At 39.4% G+C, this 18,652-nt stretch overlaps 1 protein-coding gene across 3 annotated transcripts in view; it reads left to right on the top strand.

The window, feature by feature from the left end:
* The window catches only part of foxn2b (forkhead box N2b), a 38,011-nt gene that overhangs the window by 9,435 nt on the left and 9,924 nt on the right, over positions 1 to 18,652 (top strand). The window contains exons 2-3 of one of the 3 annotated variants that reach the window (XM_049464569.1): positions 432 to 523; positions 15,641 to 16,236. In XM_049464569.1, the coding sequence (XP_049320526.1) occupies positions 15,655 to 16,236 (582 nt within the window). In that variant the 5' untranslated portion in view covers positions 432 to 523; positions 15,641 to 15,654. Of the gene's footprint in view, positions 1 to 431; positions 524 to 14,028; positions 14,167 to 15,640; positions 16,237 to 18,652 lie in introns of those variants that run through there. The other 2 variants (XM_049464570.1, XM_022670346.2) reach the window with 2 other exon arrangements.

The raw sequence follows: 18,652 nt of genomic DNA, 5'->3' as shown, positions 1-18,652 counted from the left end.
TAAAGTCAGTGCAGTGTTTGTGTTTTCCCAGAAAATCTTACAGCACTTGGATGTGGATGTGGATTTCATTTTCCAGCAGGACTTGGCACACTGCCCATACTGTTGAAAGTACCAATTGGGTTTTCAGAGACAATGATTTTTGGGTTTTCATTTGCTGTAAGCCATAATCATCAACAATGAAAGAACTGCACTAGTATTGTCTTGCTTGCTACACTATCGCAATATATTGTGACATATATTGAATCGTAACCCCAGTGCATCATGATGGTTGCCAACACGCAGCCCTATTGAACAAGCTACTCGCGTCCCAGAATTCACTCGCCAACTGACGACCGCGTCCTTTGTCTGTAGGCCCCTCCTCCTCCCATCTTCTCGTTATGGGCCAGCTGCACATATTTATCATCTGCAGTTAGCCTCTTTTTGTTTCTCAGGCCGTCAACGGACAGACTGCGCGGTGAAGCCGGCGTCCCCAGGAGGCCGTAACGCTTTGGTTGCCATGGCCACGTGCTGACACCGGCTTCTGGTAATCAAATATAGGCGCTGCTCTAGATTTCAGTTGCAAATGTGGAGCCCCCAACTTTGACTAGGGTGGCGTCGCACCCGGAGCGTGCCCCAACCCCCACCGCCACCACCCTGTGTAGTTCCAGCCTGGAGAGCTCAGCCTTTTCTCTCTCTCTCTCACTCTCTCACTCTCTCTTTCCCTCTGAAGGATTTAGGGCTCCAGAGCAGCCGGCCAGGCCATCAGGGCCTCTCTGCCCATTGACACTGATGCTAATGTCGAGCGCTGCCTTGATGCAGAGCTCCAGCCTGGCCCCGGAGCCCCCGTGTCACCCTGCTCACAATGGCCTCCATTGTTTGGGTCACTTCTGCCTGAATAAACTGGGTGTGTTTAATTGAGATGGCAGGGTGTGAGAGTGACACAGGATGGCGAGCAGGCGGCACGCTGGTGACTGTGCTGTATCTGTGTCTGTGTCTGTATGTGCTTTAGCATTTCTCATGCTACAGGAAACAGTGTTACATCCTGGCCTATGTTAGCGTGATGACAATTGCGTTATTACTTCAGCTATTGTTACTCAATGATCACTGAGATTAATTTACAGACGTTGCAGCTAGGAGTAGGAGTCATGATACGATATCATGAAATGTTGCCCATGATAGCGATGATATCATGATACATAAAGTATCATAAGACAATTGTTTACGATACATCACGCTATCTGTGGTACTGAAGGGACTAAAATACTTCTTTATTTATATTTATACTATTTATTTGTTTATTTGTCAGTATTATCGAATTTCAGTAAGTCGAACTTTAGTTGAATTGAGGGGCGAGTCTTAGGGAATTTAGTGTGCCTATGTTTCAATAGTATTATCTATATTTGATGCTATGTTTTAATAATGAATAACAAACAAAAATGTATATAATATATCGCAATATCTATATATCGATATTTTGTCCCAACACTAATCTCTGTGCTCTAAGCTATGTTGTCTCGTTGTTGAACAGGGCAAGTGGGGAGAGAAAAAAAAAAAAAAAAAAATATATATATATATATGTTTGTAATTGGTTTAGCACAGTATAGTCACACAGACCCAGAATTGAACCCCAGTCTCCCACATGATGTGATAGCTCACTAGAAAGGTAGTGGTGTTATCCACTGCACCACACCAGCCACCTCATTAACACTTTTAATTGAAGAAAACCCATTTAGCAATCTTGGGTCAGTGGTAGGGATGGGTAATATTGCGTAAATACAATTTTATGGTAGGTTTTCAGTTATTTTGCTTACTGACGAACTGTTTGACACTCTTATTAACACTCTTATTTCCTAGAAAACACATTCTCCCTTCCTGATAGACGATGACGTACTGTAAAATTAGTGCGTGTGAAAGTCTGTTGTAAGAAGCATATTGGTCCTTATAGGCAGGTCCATTCACTTAGTGGCCATCTTTGATTTGCAAAGTTCCAAAACTATTCTTTCTCTGATTGAGTGACCAGAATACTCAAAACCGAAGTTTTTCACTTTTCACTTTTTTAAATATGACAAAAACTCATGAATTTTTGTAGCTTTTGGCTCAATAATGCATAAAGATTGATTTATTGGATTGGAATTTTTTTGGTTGAAGGGTTGGACTTTATCAGTTTTTGTATTTTGCAGTTGTCACTGTCAGATTACAGTTATCAGAGTAAGGTCTTTCTGTGTCTTCATGTTAACTGGCAACGCTACATGTTCACATGTTCATGGTTTACGTCGTTGCGTGGGTTTGTAAGTCTTATGGTAGGAAGAAATTCAGTCATGACCATGTAAGTGCTGTCTGAGATCTTTGGGGGGTTTTTGTTCTGTAAGTTAAAATAAATAAAAACTCGTTCCTGGTTTCATTTCTACATTTTTAGGCTATGACCTACATTTTCCGTTTCATCTTAAGTCTGAATGACATGTAAAACATAATGGATGTCATATTTTATGCCAGATCAATGCTTTTAAGATTAAAGAGTATAGATTTTGGTCCCAACCTTCGTATTGTTGAAATGCCATTGATAGTTCTAAACAGCCAATGGCAGTCTGATTCTAAACAGCCAAAGTGAGTACTTTTCTCACTGTGAGTTCAGAGTGTCCCTTTAAAAACACACTGCAATGTTTGTGCAACATGGTGGTGACCTCAAACCCTGGGCTAACTCTGCAACTGCATGTATCATTAGTTTCGAAGATCACTTCTTCGAATCCCGGTCATGCAGCTTGCCATTAGCTGTTGGAGCCCTGAGAGAGCACAGTTGGCCTTGCTCTACTAGGATGATGTCGATAAGCACAAGGCTGCATCTGTGAGCTGATGTATCGGAACTGAGTCGCTGCGCTTTCCTCAGAGTGCGCTGTGATGCTACTCGGTAATGCTGCATCAGCAGCAGTTGGAAAAGAGGTGGAGTCTGAGTTCACATGTATTGGAGGAGGCGTGTGCTAGTCTTCACCTTCCTTGGGTTGTGAGTAGCAGAGTAGCAGCTGAATGGGTAGATTTTGAGAATGAAGTCATGGAATGGAATAGAATTGAATGTATTCTCCAGCTCTACGAGTAAATGAGGATTATAATGGGTAAATACCCGATATGAGTAACTGAATTCATTCATCTATAGTTTACATCTGAATAAAATGCAGATAATTCAGCAAAGTTTAGTAATCATTACATCATCAAATATCAGTTTAAAACCCCAAATATCTGATGATGCTGATATGATTTTGTTATTATTGTTTTTTTTGTTTTTTTTGTTAAAATTAGTTAGTATGTTTTGATGATGTTTTAAAGCTCACCCTAAAATAGAAATCATAGTCATTTTGATGCAATGTCTTCGAGGTTTTAGGACTCCAGCTTTTCAGATTCCAGAGCACTTTCTGATGAATGTGTGTAAGTAGCTTGGATTGTGAGTCGTAACCACGTGTTGTGAGAAATTAGGGCCCTAAACAAATAAGCAACAACTCGGACTTAGTGCAGTGCGAGGCAGTGTGGGGGACGTAACGCTGCTAAATAGAGCTTTACAGTGTGTCAGAACTTCATGCAGAAGGAAAGACAGATCCATTAGCCTCCGTCAGACGTTTTGCCAGGGAGAATATCTAAATTCTGGCTGGATTTGTGAGTGAGAAAGTTTCGGTATCAATAGCAGTTATTAATCTCCAGCTGCTGTGTAATGAGGGGTAGGTGACCTTCCTGCTGAGCTGTCAGATCAGCTTCTCTCAGCGCAGTTTCTGCAGAAACGTCAGGAGCCCGTGACTCACGCCTGACGGTCTGCAGGCCAGTCGTGACAGCGCTGAGAACCTGCAGCTCAGAAAATCTCCCCTGCAGGAGCTTCTGGAGGAGCCCGTTCGGCTGAGGTGGGCTGATTATACATTCTGGGCCATGTGGAGTTTGTTTCATCAGACAGTTGCCATTCTGATTAATTTAATTTATTAATTCCCAAGTAAAAGTATCAGAGCCTTTTTGGGCCAATGGTAAAAAACTAACAAAAAAAACCAGCAGATTTAGAAAATAAAGTCATAATTATTTTTAGAATTAATTTGTAATATTCTAAGAATAAAGTCGTAATTATTGTTAGAATGAATTTGTAATATACTGAGAATAAAGTCGTAATTATTTTTAGAATAAACTTGTAATTATTTTGAGAATAAAGTTGGAATATTGTAAGAATAAGGTTATATTAGTTTTGAGAATTAAGTCGTACTTATTGTGAGAATAACGTCGTAATTATGTTTAGAATGGATTTGTCCTATTGTAAGAATAAGGTCGTAAATAATTTTTGGAATGAATTTGTAATATTCTGAGAATAGTCGTACTTATTTTTAGAATTAATTTGTAATATTCTGAGAATTAAGTCGTAATTATTGTAAGAATAAAGTCGTAATTATTTAAAAAATGAAGTTGTAATATTGTGAGAATAAAGTTGTAATTATTTTTAGAAAGAATTTGTCTTGTAAGAATAAAGTTGTAATTATTATGAGAATAAAATCGTAATTATTGTGGAAATTAAGTCGTAATTATTGTAAAAATAAAATCGTAACTATTTTGAGAATAAAGTTTTGGTATTTTGAAAAGAAAGTTGTAATTTTTTGAGAATAAATTTTGGCATTTTGAGAATGATTATGAATAATTTTGTTGACAAAATCGTAATTAATTCGAGAAAGAAGTCGCAATTATTTTGAAAATAAAGTCGTAATAACATTAACAATAAAGTCTGAATTATTTTAAGAATAAAGTCGTAATTACATTAAGAATAAAGTTGTAATTATAAGAATTACAGAAGTTGTAATTGTTCTAAGAATAAAATCATAATTCCTTTAAGAATAAAGTCATAAATATTTCGAGATTGAAGTCGTAATTGTTGTAAAAATAAAGTCCTAATGGTTTTAGGAATAAGGTCGTAATTGTTCTGAGAATAACGTCAGAATTGTTTTGCGAAGAGCATTTTTATATTGATTTATTGACATGAAAATTGTACCTACCAAATTCTTCCAAAACTTTTTAATACGAGGCGGTCATCCGTCTCTTTACAGAAGTATTATGACTTAATTCTTGAAATATTGCGACTTCATTCTCTAAATATTACAATAATATTCTCAAAGCATTCTCAAATATAATGAATTTATTATGGGTAAAACCTTATTTTTGGATCATTACTACTTTATTCAGGATAATGGATCTCTTTATGTATACAATGACCTTATTCATGAATTTTTTTAAGAATTAAATGTTGGTGTCTGTAAACCGCAGTTGTGTAAGAGAGCAGCAGTGTGGTGGTGTATTAATCTCTGCTTAAACACTGCTGGAAATTAGGCCGGCGGAGCTGCATGACGAGAGGGGGGGAAAGGTGGATGTGGGATATTTTTAGAAAGCACGTCTCTTTTTGCCTTATCTCTTCAGGGAAGTGATGGACCTGTATCTGATTCACCAGCAGAACATCTCAGCGTTATTGAGTTTGACTTAACTTCACTCTTAGAATGGAAAATGTAAAGTAATGTACTGTAACTGACTTCCTTTGTCTACGGTTCTCGTTTACAGCCGCTGTAAAGAAGAGCAGCAGGGCCTTGCTTTGTGGTTGTGTTTGTTGGAAAGTTCCATGCCCATGGCTTGGCTATTCAAATTAGTGAGAGCGAAAGTGTGTGTGTATGTGTGTGTTTTTGTGTGTTTTTGTGTGTGTGTGTGTGTGTGTGTGTTTTGAAAGTGCTCCACCCATAGACATTGTGCATGTTTGTGTTTGAAGTGGCGGCGGAGCATTGAGTGCTGTCATTAGCATTGTCTCTTTTGTGGATGGAGAGCTCGTAGATGTGCTGATGAGCTTGCTGGAGCAGGTTGGCTTTGTCTTGCTAATGGAGGTTAATGAGAGCCGGAGTGTGATGCTGGGATCAGAGCAGACACGGGGAAAGCAGGGCATCTGATACGAGCCTCTTTAAACCAGGCTTTAGTCTGGATAAGCTGCTATTGTATTACTCGTTATGGATGGAACTCAGATCAGCTGAAGTGTCTGCTTTTCTCCATGAGGGAAAACATATATATCATAATCTATCATCTGTAATCATATGATTTGGGGTGTCTATAACCGTACTGTAACATCAGTAATCATGTAACACGTAGTATCTGTAATCATGTCACACAACACATATAAACATGTAATGTGTTAACTGTAATCATGTTACATGTAACATATGAGCATGCAAAATGTAAAGTAATGTAACATTTTAGCATCTAAGCTAAAGTTGTTATTGTTTTGAGAACAAAATTATAATTGTTTTAAGAAGTAAGTCATAATTATTTAAAATATAAGTCGTAATTGTTTAAGAATAAAGTCGTAATTCTTCTGAGAATAACGTCAGAATTGTTTTGAGAAGAGCATTTTTATATTGATTTATTGATATGAAAATTATACCTACCAAATCCTTCCAAAACAATTTTAATAAGAGGCGGTCATCTGTCTCTTTACAGAAGTATATATATATATATTTTTTTTTTTACTTTATTCTTGAAATATTATGACTTTATTTTCTACATGAGGGAAAACATATATATCATAATGTATCATCTGTAATAATATGACTCTGAGTGTCTATAACAATACAGGTAACATCAGTAATCATGTAACTCGTAATGTCTGTAATCATGTAACGCAACATATATAAGCATGTAATCTGTTAACTGTAATAATGTTACATGTAACATATGAATGTAAAGTAATGTAACATTTTAGCATCTAAGCTAAAGTCGTTATTATTTTGAGAATAAAATTATAACTGTTTTGAGAATAAAGTTGTAACTGTTTTAAGAATAAAGTTGTAATTGTTTTAAGAATGAAGTCATAATTATTTTAAAAATAAGTCGTAATTGTTTAAGAATAAAGTCGTAATTATTTTGAGAATAAAGTCGTAATTGCTCTTAGAATAACGTTAGAATTGTTTTGCAAAGAACATTTTTATATTGATTTATTGATATGAAAATTATACCTACCAAATTCTTCCAAAATAATTGTATTACGAGGCTGTCATCCGTCTCTTTACAGAAGTATTATTATTATTTATTTATTTTTTTACTTTATTCTTGACATATTATGACTTTATTTTCTCCATGAGGGAACACATATATATCATAATGTGTCATCTGTAATCATATGACTCGTAATGTCTATAACCATACAGGTAACATCAGTAATCATGTAACTTGGAATTTCTGTAATCATGTAACAAAATATATAAGCATGTAAACTGTAATCATGTTACATGTAACATATGAGCATGCAACATATAAAAGTAATGTAACATTTAGCATCTAAGCTCACATAACATCACATTTGTAAGCATGTAAAGTTTAATGTAACGTCACTTCTCTAATGATGTTATATCTATGATCATGTTTTAATTTTTTTCAACGATATATATCGCGATATTAAATAATGCAGGGCTAATGACGTCACCAGCCCCGCCCCCACCCACGCACTGTCTCGCGTCCAGACCAATCAAGAGCTGAGTCAGCGCTGAGCTCAACTCAAAACCCGAGGAAAACAGCAAAACAACAGTAATCAGCCCTTTAATCAGGCATTTAAATGCCTTTTTAAAAGGTAAATAAGAAGAGCGTAGTTTTTCTGGATTTAAAAGCGTGAATTCAGCTGTAACTGGAAATATCTGTGCTGCAAAACTGTGCTGGACTGAGGTGCACAGCTTTCCACACGTGCCCACGTTTACAAGCACGTGCCCAACCATGTGGATGGAGGCCATGCAGTTCCTCCTCATGCTTCTCAGGCAGCAGCAGCCTGTCACTTACACAGACACAGAGACAGCGCTGTGTATCTACTGCACTTCTTGAGTTAAGAATCAAAACATTGCAACATGATGTGTTTAATTTAATTGCCTTAAGTAACATTGCACATCCTGCGATGTGACTACTGCGCATACACACATCGCCATGGCCATGCTTAAAGATGTATCGTGCAGCCCTAGAATGTAGCATCTATAATCATGCCTTAACTGTTATTATGTTACAGAACATCTATAGAAAAGTATGTAACATATAATAATGTGATGTATAGATATACATTATTAACTGTCATAACGTATTAAATGTCCTATCTGTGACCATATAACATGCCCGCATGTAACCATATACCATGTTATATCTTAAGCCATTTAACATGTAACCTCTTTAATAATGTGACCTATTACTATTGTAATAATGTAACATGTATATTCATATAACATGTCACACCCATAACCATATAGCACATCACATGTAACACAGGAATATCAGATCTAACCTCTATAATCATTTAACATTTCACTTCTGGAGTCATCTACCATAACCTCTATAATCATGTACCATGCATGAAAATGTGACCTCCATTATCTCAATGTCACCTCTCTGTAGACACATTGCATACAATACATATATTACAATACTCTAATCTGTAACATGTACCATTTACAAGCATGTCATATATAATGTTGTAACATGTTGTCAAATGTTGTCAAATATATAATTAATGCCATAACATGTTGCATCTGTAACCGTATAACATATGATCTCCCTCATCCTGTGCAATGTTGTTTCCTCTTTAATCATATTACAAAGTGTCTACAGTCATATGTTGTGTAAAAACATATAAAATGTCATCCCTTTAACCATATAACATGTTACCTCTGTGATCATATCATGTGATATCGGTATCCATATATGGCTAGCTATTTAATTTTAGGATGTTACAGCTACAGTCAAACAAATGTGACAACTTTACTCATGTAATATATAACCAAGATTGTGTGCATGATCTAGAAACATGTAAGATGTACTTTCTTATATCATAAAGTAGGCCTGGACAATAATTCGATATCGGTATTTATCGCGATAAGAAATGTTTCAATAACGGTGATATCAGTTTTGTGGTATATCGATATGTATTAGAATCACGGACAGGCGTTTTTTACTGGCGTCAGCTCGCCGCAGAGCTCAACACATTCAGCCCCCGTAGCTGGGCTACGTCAGTGCGTGATGACGTAACCACACAGGCACGTAGCCAAATAGGCTAGGCTAGGCAAGGCTAGGTTAAAATGGCTAGGCTCGGGTCCGCTTCGCTACGCAGCACATATGTCTCGCGCTGGAGCCAAACGGAGCCGGGACGAGCGGGTCCAAGGCTAAGGTAGACTCGATTCGGTCGGCCCCGGATCCTCGAGGCCGGCCGCGGGTCCGCTCGCTCGGCCGCGGGTGCTCGAGGCCGGCCGCGGGCCCGCTCGCTCGGCCGCGGGTCCTTGAGGCCGGCCGCGGGTCCGCTCCCTTGCCGCTTTGCTGCAAATTGTGCCGGAGAGTGCAGCCGACCAGCAGCGGTAATGTTAATACATCTAATCTGTTCCACATTTATTCCATTTTACATGTACAGATTTCCGATAGATAGATAGATAGATAGATAGATAGATAGATAGATAGTAATTATATTACATGAAACACACAATACATCTACAAGTGCATCTTAAAAAATTTGAATATCATTGAAGTTACTTTATGTCAGTAATTCAGTTAAAAATGTGACATTCATATATTATATAGATGTATTACACACAGAGTGATCTATTTTAGGCGTTTACTTATTTTATTTTTGATACTTATGGCTTACAGTCAATGAAAACCCAAAAATCAATTTCTCAGAAAATTAAAATATTTTTTTTAAAGATCATTTGGTAGTGTGGGCAGTGTGCCAAATCCTGCTGGAAAATGAAATCTGCATCTTCTTGTCAACAGAGGGAAGCATGAAGTGCTGTAAGATTTTCTGGGAAAACAAAACTGCACTGACTTTAGACTTGATAATAAAACACAGTGGATCAACACCAGGATGTCTCTGCGCTCTTCCTCCAGATTCTGCTCCCTTGATTTTCAAATGAAATTCAATATTTACTGATGATCAGTGATGGTTTGGAGCGCCACATATATATATATATATATATATATATATACATATATATATATATATATATATATATAGATCATATATTGATCACTCTGTGTGTAATACATCTATATAATATATGAGTTGGCTTTTTTGAAACAACTTAAATTACTGAAATAAAGTAACTTTTCAATGACCTTTAACCTGTAGAATCAAATTATCTGTAACATCTTTCATGATATAAACATGTCACATCATCGTGTAACACGTCATTGTTGTGTTATGGTGGGCAGCTGTCCAAACTCCATCTAAATTCCAAACTTCTTTTTTGTTTTCTTTTGTTCTGCAGCGGCTGATGATCATTTTAGTCAACAGCAGAAGTTTCTCACATGAACAGGAAGAGTTTTTTTAAACTTGTGTCGAGGCTGTTTTAGAAAAAAAAAGGTCTTGAAAGAGGAAGAAGCACCCCTCCCCTTTCTTCCACCTCCTCCACCTCCTCCTCCACCTCCTCCTCCTCCTCCTCCCTGTTCCACTTTCCAAAGAGGGAGAACGAGCGAGAAAGAGACAGAGTGGCAGAGAGAGAGAGAGAGGTAGCCTGAGACAGACAGAGAGAGAGAGAGAGAGAGAGAGATGGAGAGCGAGAGCAGCAGCAGCACTTTAGGTGATTATTTATTTATTGATGTGCTGTTCGGTGCTCCTGGCCGGGGCTGGTTTGAGTGGTTGTACTGGTGGAAAGCGGGAGGGAGGCAGTCACTTTTCCCCGCCAGCCAGACCTGCTTTGCCTGAGCTGATTATTTATTCATCAGTGTATTCTGTGTGATTTCCGTGGCTGTCCATCAGAGGAAGCCATTTAGTCTGCATCTGAGGAGCGCTCTGATTGGTGGGGCCGGGCCGTTGTCTCTCTCCCTCTCTCTCCTGGACTCCAGGGGCTTCCTGTTCCTCCTGGAGGCTGTCTGGGGCCGCCCCGCTGCCCACGGCGATGACCAGGGAGATGGAGCCTGGCTGAAACACAGCCTCTTTGTCCTTCTCCGTCATTCTGTTTTTCTCAGAGGGCATTACTGAGCCGTGAATGCGGGCGCAGGGTTTTGTGCAGCGTTGCCTCGATGCAGCTTCGATCTGCAAGGTTCCGCTGAATACACTTGAATACACACACACACATATACACATATACACACAAGTAAATGCAGAGACACACACACACATATACACACACAGAAAGAAAGAGAGAGAGAGAGAGAGAGAGACCCTCACACACAACAATGTGGTTGTTCTGATGTGGATGTGAATTGAAGGAGAGGATCAGAGTCCTTTCAGGCACTTGAGTAGACTTCTAAGAGGCCCTTAACTTTGTCCTGAGAACCCCCTCAAAAGCCTCTCAATTCTCCTAAGGAACGAAAGGAAAAAGGAGAGGGCAGGAAGAGCACACACACACACACATTGGCAGTGTACAGTGACTCTACAGTAATACACAAGGTTGAAAGTACTGTATAAATGCAACAACAGAATAAATAGGGATGTAAAAATGCGATTGGATTCATGATTCTGCATTTACATTTGTGGATTTTACGATTTAATTTTGAATGACAAAAAAACAAGAAAAAATCAAATTATTTTTTATTTCTTAAAGCTTAAAGATGTCCGAAAGTTTTGGGATTTGGGAGATTTAAGGCCCTCTCTGGTGAGAATGGGTAATTGCACCAAACTGGGCGGGTGTGATGCGGTCTCCTTTCAGACCAGATAAATCCGATTCCAGATTATGTTCAGTCAGAGAGATAAAGCGCGCTCAGTCAGAAAATAATGAGGGAAATTTCTTCAGAGGATGTAAGAGAGTTATTATATACGGTTGTCAGTTTTGTCAGTGTAAATGAATGAGATACTGAGCTCTAAGTTTCCCCTTCTGAAGTCTCCACTGCTCCTCCAGCCGCTTGCGTTCAGTAAAACTGAGCCGGATCCTCTTTTAGAGGCTGTACGTGTGATGTAAGTACGTAAAGACCCTTGATGTGGCCAGAAGAACTTCCTCGAAAAGCGACCCAACACCCCAGTTTTTAGAATAAATATATTAGGCTTGGATGATCAGGGATGATCGTCCCAGCACACTGGTAACATTAAACACAATATTCTGTTTCTTCTCCACTTAGAAAAGCTTCTGATTTCAGTTTACAAACAAAATAATATGGACTGCCACTTTAAGTGTAAAAAAAAAAACAATAAAAATGCACCTTGTATAAATTCTCAGTGTACTATTTACTAAGCATAAACAAACTACTGTGCTGTTAAATTTCTCAATTAATCACTTGTTTATTTAGGCAATCTCGAGTGAAATTATCAACTATCATTGTTTAAGCGGACAGTGACAAAGGAAACATAAGTCATTACTCTACTTAAATAGGTTTTTGTGTATCTTTTTACTAAAGTATTTCTGTTTTTTTGGTGACCTTTTCACTTTTAATTTGGATGCATTTAAAATTCAAACATTTACTTAGTTATTTACTTTTCACTCCACTACATTTATTGTTAATCTGTTGTTCCTTATGGCTTGTAAGGGCTGGATAGAGGACATGTTGTCTCTCCCAGCCCACAAGAGTCAAAGACTGGAAAGACAAAACTTGTTGAAGAGTCCCCTAATAATATTGATGAGATCCTGCGTAGCTGGATACGCATAGGGTACTGCATAGGTTTGACATATAAATACTGTAGGCCAGAATATAAATTGGGCTTAAGTGTGGACAGTGATTGAACACAGTCCATAAGCCCATATTTCACACTTTTTGCATCCGGGCTGCAATAAAAAAACAGGAGGACCAGTGATTTTTTTGGGCTTCCTCTGTCACATGACATCACGTTCAGTAGCTCCTCCATTTTCACTCGCTGTTGTGTTTTACGTGGATCTCCGTTAAAACGCTCACCCGAAGTGTAATCATTTTGTGTAGCAGTGGACAAATAGCTTTTTATTAAACACGAGGTGACGAAAACTCAGAGATGTGCATCCGGATGGGATTAAAATTACTGGAGGACCACGGAGTTCAGCAAAAAACAGTAGATAATTCAGCCTGTAATTTTCTCAGATTACGTCTGAGAAAAACACATACATGGTCGTTCCGGACAGGAATAAAATCACAGAGGACCCCCCCAATAAAAGAGAAATTTACCCCAGGACCCCCTGAGAAACTAATCCCGTACAGATAGGGCTTAATACAGTCAAACCTTTTTTCAGGTTCCATACAGCCATAGATTCAGCTGATTCCATGTGTTTTACAGAATTCCAATTATGTTTGGCTCATATAGACAGATTACAGTTACAGGCCCTCGAAAAGAACTTTAAAACAATCCTCCCACCCAAACTTCTTCAAGAATAAAACTCTGTAATTTGAGCATAGGTGTATACACAGCATAAACCCCTCCCTCCCCCCTCTCTCCCTCTTACTCACTACCAGCTCTTTTCACTCTCAGAACCCAGTATGTTACCAGATACTCTGCCGGCAGTGTCTCGGCTTTGATTCATTCACACATGCAGGCCTTTCACTCTATTGTACCTGAGCGCCTGCGTTCATATTTGCTGGGAAAGTCCTGGTAAACAGGATGCAGTGTCCTCAGCAAAAACAGCCAAAAGCGTCTACTGACTTCTGAGTCAATAAAAGTACGTGACCACAACCAAAGACTCGGCTGTGATAATGCACACATGCAAGGTAAAGTTTTACCACTTCTCTCTACTAGGGGTGTGCCATATCTATTTTGTGAAAGATATTATACCCTGAAATATCGTGCCATATCACTCAGCCCTGATTATCACATCAGGATACTACTTTTTTTTTTTTTTGCTGTTTTTATCAAAAGATAAATTCACATTGTTCTCAATTCCTGCTAATTATCTACTAGAGACAGATTATATCTGTCCAGTATCATTTATTTTTACTTTATTTTTACTTTAATCCTGGATATATGGAGATATGTTTCCATGTTCTCCCCTTGTCTGCGTGGGTTTCCTCCGGGGACTCTGGTTTCCTCCCACAGTCCAAAAACATGGAGATCAGGTAAATTGGATACTCTAAATTGCCCAGAAAAATTGATTACTCTAAAATTGATCTGGTGTGTTTGTGTAATGTGTGTGTGTAAGTGTGGGTGTAAATGTGTGTGTATGACTGTGCCCAGATATGGATTGGCACTCTGTCCTGGGTAAATGCTGTAGTGCCCGATGCAGTCCTCCAGGTGGACGGTCGTTTCCGGTTGAGAGTACGCTGTGCGCTATTGGCTGCCGCTTCTCACCGGTGTGTGGATAATGTAATGTGCTTGTGTGTAAAACTTGTAAATTGTAAAGCGTCCTTGGGTTTCTAGAAAGGCGCTATATAAGTGTAACTTCATTCATTCATATTTGGTGTGCATTATTAGTATTATTAGTATCATGACATTCTGGATCATTGACAGATTTGTTACAAATCTGATAAAATTATTGTATTTTTTTTATATCTCAGTTACTCAGTTAGGGGTGTGCCATATCATATCATATGCTGTTAAATAAAATTTACTTTTTATGTTGTTGCAGTAGTGTATTTATTCTTGAAATATTTATTTTTTTAATTCTGTGTTTTGTCACATCGCCAAAAGTATCGTGATGATCACGAAAATACCATGCAATATCATGATGATATCATATTAGGGCCGTATCGCCCACCCCTACACCGCTCTACAATCCTGTAACAAATACACTCCTGTAAAGCTTTTACTCACATAACTCAGCTGTTAAATTAAATCATCACAGTTAATTTTTTTTTTTAACTCTGCCGGCTGTAATCTAGACATCACTGTATTTCCTGGTAATCTGTCAGCTTCTTCTCATATGTATGGCCCTTCTGGTAATTTCCTAGAAATTGTAGTAATTGTCTTTCCAGCTCATGCAGACACTTAACCCCATCTAATATAATTATGTGATAAATATCCAGGTGAAAGTGCAAAGGTCAAATGGGCTTCTAAAGCCATGAACTCAGATACCTTCTTTTTGATAATTGATAATGATTGCAGTAAAAGAACCTCAGCAAAGGAAGGATGCTTAGAAGAGACTGTCAATACAGTTTTCAGGTTCACTCGACTGCATCAAAACACAAAACAATGTTTTGAATCATTTATTTGAATTTGCACTCGATTCGTGAACAGATTCACACTCATCGAGTGGACTCTACACTCATCCCATCGTGTAAGTTCTGTAAACTGTAAACAGGTTTGATATTCTGTTATTCCATTCATTTCTGTTTTTTTTTTCTGACGTCGAGTAGTCCAGCGCTGCACTATGATTGGGGGGGGGTCGCTGGTTTGAATCCCAGTCATGCAGCTTGCCATCATCTGCCGGAGCCTTAAGAGAGCACAATTGGTCTTGCTCTCTCTGAGTGGGTAAATGGCACAGTTTCCCCTCATCACTCCAAGGGTGATTATGTCGATCAGCATAAGGCGTCTGTGAGCTGATGTATCGGAATCGAGTCACTGCTCTTTCCACCGAACGCGCTGTGATGCTCCTCGGCAGTGTTTGGACAACTGGCCTAGCTAAATTGGGGAAAAAAATGGGAGAAAAATTCTTTTAGGGTTTTTACCGTGGTATTGTTTCAGTATTGTTATTGAGATACTTAGGCAGGTATCATATGGAAAGTCATAATTTTAATAATGTGACAACACAGTAAGGCTTAATATTGTAATATTTAAATACAGTCCACTTCAGTCACAGTCACACTTCTATTTGCTTTGTCTCCACAGATCCTCCTGGTTTGATGGGTCCAATAATCGGCATGTCTCCAGATAAGAAAGCAGAATCTCCAGGATCTCAGGGCGTGTGTGGAGCCGGGACTCTCCCGGAAGCAGAGAGTGCCTCGAGCCCTATGGCCACTAGCCTGGACCGGATCGGCCCTGCTGGGGCGGGGGGATCTCGGACCGAGCCTGAGGACGACGAGTTGACCAATCTGAACTGGCTGCACGAGAACCTGCTGCAGAACTTCACTCTGGGAGGCCCTGAGGCCCAGCCCTGCCGTGGGCCCTTGTTTGACATTGAGGGCAGTATTAGCTCACCGCACGGGCACAGTTTGTCCTCGTCCTCGACTTCTTCGGTTTCATCCGGAAGTCCGGGCGGGGAAAGAGATCCCCTCAAATCGAAGCCTCCTTTTTCCTTCTCCTTGCTCATCTACATGGCTATAGAGCAGTCCCCGAGCAAATCTCTACCTGTGAAAGACATTTACGGCTGGATCCTGGAACACTTCCCTTATTTCTCCAGCGCCCCCACTGGCTGGAAGAACTCGGTGCGCCACAACCTGTCCCTCAACAAGTGCTTCCGCAAGGTGGAGCGAAGCCTGGGGAAGGTAAGAAGGCCTCAGAGCGGATTAGCTATGTTGTATAAAATGAAGGTTACTGTTGGATTTAGGAGCAGGGAATAATGTAGTGCTGGGCATTTTAATCGATTTTTCTACCCCTACTAAAAATCTAACCACAATTGACAAAAGAATGGTTCAAAACTAGGTTTACCTGACGCTGCAGTTTTTAAAAAATATATTTCTAGCTAAATATGTGCTTTATCCCACCCAGTTTGTGTCGAAAGTCCTGTAAAACTCCTGAAACTTTTTTCGGTATGAGCTCATTCTTTGGACTGAGCTCATAACGAGCTCATACCATATTTCGAAAATATGCGCACGTTAATGTATGTGAGGCATCGGTAACCAAGGTATGGTGGATAAATACTTCAGAAATGAGTAGCGTTTTTGCGTATTTTAGATTAAAACGATAAAATGTCTGTAAATGTATGTAAAATCGTGATTAATCCATTGAAAAATCACATTAAAACTGTAATTTGAATTAACCAAATTAATCGTGAAAATTGCCAAGCACTAAAATGACGTCACACAAGAGTTGAACGCATTCTGATCATTTTTAGACTGTTTTAAATCTTGTCGACATTTTAAGTAGGAATTCCGAATTGTGGGGACATTCCGGTTGAAATTTACAACATATAACTACATAAGTCCAACAAATTTAGTGCAGCGTTATAGTCGAGTACACTAAATTTGAATGGCTGTATATACAGTATATATTAAAAAATAGTGTCCAAATATTGAAAGGTATAACTGGAATGCTTTCAAATTTCAGGTAATAGGTAATAGAACCCAAATATTTAGTAAAAATCTGATTTTATGTGGATTCAGTCTGTCTAAACTATCAAACTCAATCTGGATATAATCTAGATATGCCAGAATCGTATTTGGGCTGACAGTCTGAACACAGCCTATGATATGGCTGGTTAAGCGGGTGGGTTGGTGTGAGATGTAATGAGCAGTGTGAGTGTATCAGGGCTGGAACAGGCGAGGGCTGGTTTGGGTTTTTTGAGCGCGGGCTGTCAGATGAAGCTGCACGGCTGGTTAAACACGACTGCAGCAGAGCCGAGCTTTCATTTCATTCTGGTGTGAAGTGAAGAAAGAGAAATGCCTTGATGTGTTGCGTTAACGTGTGTGTGTGTCTGTGTGTGTGTGTGTGTGTGTGTGAATCTGTGGGTTTCATATGGAGAGGCCTGGTGTCTGTTGCCATGGCAATGTTTCCTCTTTCCTGTTTATGAGCACGGCTGGTGATTCGAGTCAAGGTCATATCACCCTGCAGGACCACACCTCACAGAGGTGATCAGCCTGCTTTATGTATACTCACCACAGTGTGCCCTCACACGCGCAGATGTACAAACATACACACACACAGAAGGGGTGGGCGATATGGCCGTAAAATTATATCACAATGTTTCTGGGTATTTATTAGGGCTTTCTAAACCCATAGAAAGAGCTGCATTAAAATTATGAACAAATCAAACTGCATTACTGATATGCAGCAACAGAGGGAGCTGTTTACACTATAGACATTACTTATGTGACATAATGCTGCTGGAGGTAGAGCGAGGCAAAACGAGGTAACGCGAAGTAGAGTCAGTTAGAGTGTGGTAGAGCAAGGTAAAGCAAGGCGTCACAGGGTAGAGTTAGTAGAATCAGGCAGTGCTAAGAAAGGTGAGGTAGAGTGAGGTAGGCCCATGTAGCGTGAGGTGGAGGCAGAGTGAGGCAGAGACAGGTAAAGTTTTGTAGAGCAAGGTAGAGTGAGGTATAGGCAGGTAGAATGAGGCAGAATGAGGCAGATCCAGCAAGAGCAAGATAGAAAAGGTAGAGTGAGATAGAGTAGAGGTAGACTGAGGCAGAGCCAGATAGAGTATGGTAGAGTGAGGAAATACAAGGTAGAGTGAGGTAGAGCAAAGTAAAACAAGGCAGAGCCAGGTAGAGGGAGGTAGTGTAAAAAAAGTTGAGGTAGTATGAGGCAGAGGCTGGCAGAGTGAGGTAGAGCGTTGTAGAGCAAGGTAGCATGAGGTATAGCCAGGTAGAGCAAGGTACAGTGAGGCAGAGCCAGGTAGAGCAAGGTACAATGAGGCAGAGCCAGGTAGAGCAAGGTACAGTGAGGCAGAGCCAGGTAGAGACAGGTACAGAGGGGAAGTGTGAGATAAAGTTAAGGTAGTGTGAGGCAGAGACTGAGGCAGAGAGTGAGGTAGAGCAAGGTAGATTGAGGTACAGCCAGGTAGAGTAAGGCAGAAGTGAGGTAGAGAGTAGGGGTGGGCGATATGGCTCTAAAATAATATCACGATATTTCAGGGTATTTTTGCGATAACGATATACTTGGCGATATAGGAAACTAAAATAATTCATTCATTTCAGGAATCGAGTATAATAGTATAACAGAATAATCATAATGTGGCAAAAT

Source organism: Astyanax mexicanus, chromosome 15, assembly GCF_023375975.1.
Source record: "Astyanax mexicanus isolate ESR-SI-001 chromosome 15, AstMex3_surface, whole genome shotgun sequence".
Taxonomy (NCBI): domain Eukaryota; kingdom Metazoa; phylum Chordata; class Actinopteri; order Characiformes; family Acestrorhamphidae; genus Astyanax; species Astyanax mexicanus.
The sequence above is the reverse complement of the archived record's forward strand: the minus strand, read 5'-3'. Positions and strand labels throughout refer to the sequence as shown.